Source organism: Anneissia japonica, unplaced genomic scaffold (genome assembly GCF_011630105.1).
Source record: "Anneissia japonica isolate Jap-2015-1 unplaced genomic scaffold, ASM1163010v1 scaffold287848_len282238_cov107, whole genome shotgun sequence".
Classification (NCBI taxonomy): Eukaryota; Metazoa; Echinodermata; class Crinoidea; order Comatulida; family Comatulidae; genus Anneissia; species Anneissia japonica.
In genome coordinates, this window is record NW_022701964.1 from 83,762 (window position 1) to 89,117 (window position 5,356).

At 34.2% G+C, this 5,356-nt stretch overlaps 1 protein-coding gene across 1 annotated transcript; it reads left to right on the forward strand.

Moving 5' to 3' along the window:
* The first annotated feature begins 1,343 nt into the window (after positions 1 to 1,343).
* On the forward strand, positions 1,344 to 3,076 carry LOC117103765. The gene is made up of 3 exons (XM_033244382.1): positions 1,344 to 1,378; positions 1,993 to 2,226; positions 2,341 to 3,076. Exons 2-3 carry the CDS (start codon positions 2,018 to 2,020, stop codon positions 2,495 to 2,497), a joined length of 366 nt encoding a protein of 121 aa, XP_033100273.1. The 5' UTR covers positions 1,344 to 1,378; positions 1,993 to 2,017; the 3' UTR covers positions 2,498 to 3,076.
* The last annotated feature ends 2,280 nt before the right edge of the window (positions 3,077 to 5,356 follow it).

Below are 5,356 nucleotides of genomic sequence, written 5' to 3' on the forward strand. Positions count from 1 at the left end.
CTTTATACCATCTGGCTTTTTCAACCCTCACTCACTCGCCACTGAGGAAGGACTAGTGTTGTCCGAAAGCTCTGGTTCTATTTCTGGCTGTTTACTTACGTTTACTTTTTAGCTGTTGCTTATCATTTTTGTATCTTGTTTTGGCACTGCGGCAGTGCCGATAGAAAATCGGAGCTTTTTTCGCACTGCGGCAATAATGCCAATACAAAATAACAGCTTTTTTCGCATTGTGGCAGTGCCGATAGAAAACAGCAGCTTTTTTGGCACTGCGACAGTGCCGATAGAAAACAGCAGCTTTTTGGCACTGCGGCAGTGCCGATAGAAAACAGCAGCTTTTTTTCGCACTGCGGCAGTGCCGATAGCCTCAGCCCTCCTTACATAATTAGCCATTATTTCAACAACTAAAATAACAACAATGCAGATAAGGGACAGCTTTGGCGTCTGCCGTTATACATTTCAAAACTTTCTGGTATCCGCCCATTGTTAATTATAACACATTCAGTAAAGTTATAAATTGTTTTAATCCATCTACAGAACGATTTACCCAAATTGAATGATTTGATTGTTTCGAACATAAAATCTCTTTTAACGGTATCAAAAGCTGTTCGAAAATCTAATGAGAGCATGATGCCTTCAATATTTTCATTATCTGTGTTTTCAAGTATGTTATTTTGCAAAACGAATATTTTACCTGAAAATCTTCCTTTCAACCCTTTTGATCATTATCAATTATTCAGTTGTTTATCCTTATCTTTATATAGTAAATTAACAACCCCATGTTTTTGTGAATTACTCAAAAGTAATGTTAATGCGTAACATAAAATGGTACCAATATCATGCCAAAAAACTCTAATAAATTCAATACTTAAACCATCATATCCTGGTGATTTGTTAGATTTCATCGTTTTTATAGCATTTTTACATTCATTAAAGTTATTGGAACTTCATACATTCTACTAATCATTTATATGTTCAATTATATGTTAAATTGGCGAGGATGTAGTATTTCTTTGAATTCTGCTATTGAATATTTGTTAAAAATCAATAATTACATTACCTTAGCCCCGTCCCTTTAATTTGTTACGTGCGCGAACGAAGATTGAGCGTGACGTCAGACTTGTCCCACGGTGTACTGTACCGCTCACGCACGCTGTGAAGTTTTTGTAACCTTTTTTTTCGGCGCGACGAGCGAAACTGGTAAATCATTCGCTCAATTTTCGTTCAGTGTCAACAATGGCTTCTATAACGCCGTATAAGTTCGAACCGTACTGTACTGATGATGATGGCAGCGGCAATGAAGAAGAGGCGGGAGGAGAGAACAAGAACAAAGATCAATCAACAACAACAAAGATCAATCAAGAAGAACTAATACCGATTGGTAAGTAAAACATAGCTATTTATTGGCTACAAACAGTGTTTTATTACAGGCCTAGGCTAGGCCCCTATCTGCCCCTCTAGTCTACTAGGCCTTATACCTACTTATTACATACGTATTATTTATCTGGGCATTCTAGGCTAGGATGTCTGATAATTATGATACAGTACTTCTATAGGGCCACCCTATCCTAAATATTACGAGACATCGTAGGCCTAGATAACGGTGCCAATCGGCGATTTTTAGTTTAAATAAATGTGATAATTATTAACACAGAGATACATAATTATTTAGGCCCCTAAATTATATATTATTATCTAGGCCTAGACTCCGAAGCAGGGTCCAGGTCTATATAGTATTTGTTGTACTACCTGGCATCGTCATGTAGCCTATACATTACTGTATTCGTTAATAATTTTAATGTTACGTTGCCAAAAATATTCCTAGATACAATATTTTAAAGACTCCATTACATTGTCATTACATGTTTACAGTACTTACTGTACGAACATTTCGAACTCCAAAAGTCTGCTCCCGAGGAGTAAATTATTAATAATATTTTTAAACTATAGACTATAGTAATAAAATAATAACATATTATTTATTGTAAATTTAAGGTGTTCCTGTGAGAAATGTAGTGTAATGCCAACAACTGAGGAGTGTTTATGCTGTATGGAAATTTTGAAAATTAAAGATAAATTAGTTGAAGATGCCCCAGCTATTGTTGATGGAAATATGAAATGCATTACACAGCATCCTGGATTTAGATCTATCTGCCTTGACATATGGGCATTACAACTGGCCTATGACGAAATTCCAAAGAAAGACAAGAGAGAAGGGGCCACACATGAGTAAGCTATTTATTTATTTATTAAATACTGTAAAAACGAAATATACAAACTAAAAAGCATTAATAAAAGGAATGCATGTTTAAAGTTTAAGTTTAAAATATTTTTTATTTACAGAAAATATCGACATACAAGTTACAGAAATTTTGTAAAATGGATATGGGGATACAGAGGAAAACATCAGCGTACTGTAATACATGCATGTGCCATTATCAAAATTCGCAGCAAATTTCAATCAAAAAAATATGTTGGATTCAAGTATCCACCTTTATAATTTCTGTCTCATCAATGCCAGTTTTAATGCACATTTTTGTCCAGGCAAATATATTTACATTCAGGATACACTGTAATACATTTTAAATTTCCATCAAAGCTTTTAAAAATTCCCATGGAGCATAAGCACTCTTTATATGATGTAGTTATGCTACATTTCTTGCAAAATACTACTAGGTTGTGTCATTACATACTGACTTATTGTCAATGTAACATTGTCAATGTAACTATATTGGAAGTACATGTGTACAATAAAAAAATAAACTACATTATTTAAACTTTATATTTGTTTGCTGGTTTTATACTTCTGTTGTAAATGTGTACATAATATTGAAATGATGAAGAGAAAACAACATTTATACTAGTGAAAAAAAGGGCTGCAGAACAAATATCATGAGAACACATAATTTGCAACATGCTACACCATCTCAAACAAAACGTGAGCAATGAAGTGCTACAGCCTCTTGCTTGTTTGGGTGTTCAAAATGGGAGCATAAAGCAGATGGAGGTGCTTCTAAATGGTGTACCTGTCCTTCAGCGCATGTTTCCATTACTTGTGCTATTACTGCATCTGAATACTCTGCATACGTAAAATAGTTTAAAAAAAGCACTTAATCAAATAATACATGGATCAATTTTTATAGTACTGTTATATCAGCACCTTTGATCATTCAATTTGGGATTGGCACTATATAAATATTTAAGTAATATAACTTAACATTAACATTTATATAGCATATATATCTACAAGAATATTATTATTATTATTATTATTATTATTATTATTATTATTATTATTATTATTATTGCTGTGTTATCCAAAATAAAAAATATATATATATAAATATATGGGTAATTATAACTTACTGAATGTTTGTTCAACATAAACAGGCTTCACAACAAAGCCCCCCTTTTTGAATTTAGGGAATGCTACCCCAAAACATTTCTCTCCATCATTCGTTGTTCGGGATCGTTTATTTTGTCATCTGCATCAAATCCCTCATCGCTATCATCATCAATAGAAATGTCTGTCACATCAACTTCACTTCTTAATGCACTTTCAGTAGTTTGTGTTTGTGCTTCAGCTACATTAGGTAATATTTGCATACCTACGAAGATATAGATTAAAGAGAATATTATTGCATTAATTCATATGTTATTAATACAGTATTTATCAGAAAATTCAATTATATATGACCTTTATCAATCATTTTGTTTCCACTCCATTGAAAACCAGAGCTCTTCAGTTGGTGATGTACACAACAATTACAGTGCATTTCCATTGTCTAAAATGTTGAGAAGAAATATATTACTACATATTGTTTGTTTATGAAAGAAACTGTTAGGTGTTTTGCACATGTTCAGCTATTTCTTTGTCTGTTTTCGTTTCATATTAAATGTAGTTACAATAAATGTGAAAACAACTGGAACACCTAAGAATATGAAATAAGATTTTTTTTTTTAAATGGTTAAGTTTCATTAAATTAATTTTTTATAGAACCAGATGAATATATTTTAATGTACACTGATTTGTAAAAAAAACAAAAAAGAAAACAACAAAAAAACTGTGATAAAAACAAATATGGGGAAAATATTATATTGAATATCTAACCTGAGTTTCCATTTCCATTTTATTAAAACTCTGAGGAACAGGATCTTTGTTTTCTTTTTCAACACTTTCATCCAGTGTATTGGCCATAATTTCTTGGATTACCCATGGTAGTGGTAAAATAATCAGAGAAATTACATGTTTATCGATATGCTTTATAAAAATATAACACTAAATTAAGGCACCATGCATAAAAGTTCAGCAATTCTCTGTGATATTAGGTCTACTCAGATTGAAAATACTGTACATAGTTTCTTGCAATGCAGGCTAGGTCACTTCAACGCGATCGCACCGACTACGCGCGCAGACGATAATGTTATAATAATTATAAAGTCGATGGTAACCATTGATGTTTAATAATATAAACAAACGTTATATTTATGACGATGCAGTACAAAACATTACGATCATTAAATTACTACAGAACTAACGCCGGTAAAATGAACTCGCCCTTCGGTTACGACATAGGCCTACGGCCTAGGCCTGATAGGAAATATACTAGGCCTCTAGCTAGATTAGGCACACATTAATTGTGCCACGGATTATGATGCCTCAGGTCTAGGCCTAGGCTAGCTAATAATATTCATTCACGAATTACACAGAGCACTGAAATGTATACAATGTTGACGGCACAAGTTATAAAGCAAAATGAAACAGGTTTAATAATAATAAGCTGGATTTTCCTACCAAACCTCGAACCAAATATCGTTATGCCTGGCCTAACCTCCTGCTATTTTTGTATTTTATTCTACTTACCCTGTTTCGTTCCCGTTTTTCGTAAGCTGTGGACTTTCTTTTCTTGGCTGGTGGCCTTTCTCCTAGCGACCCTTATTTAGGTTTTTCAAAAACCGTGGGAATTGCACCCTTAACTAGGCGTTTTTTTAATTTTCCCCACGACTCCCAAGTAGTTGCCTATGCTGGACTTCATTTCAAAGCATTCTGCCTCAAAATGCCGTCTGCACAGCATCGAATGCTTGGTGGGCTGCCAGTCGGCCCTTGAAATACCGACAGCCTGTATCCATTTCTTCCTCTGGGTTGTTTCAGTAGGGAACGGGTGAAAACTAACCCCATCTAAGTGGGTCGTTTTGCACCCAATTGCAACACAACGCATAACAACACCACTAAGGGTATGTTCAGACTCACGGAATAAGAGTAGCGTTATGTAAGCGGCATACAAATTTTCGTGTCTGAACTAGACCGCGGAATAGTGTAAGCCAGCTGTTACGCCACGGACCTGGCGTTGTTAAAGCT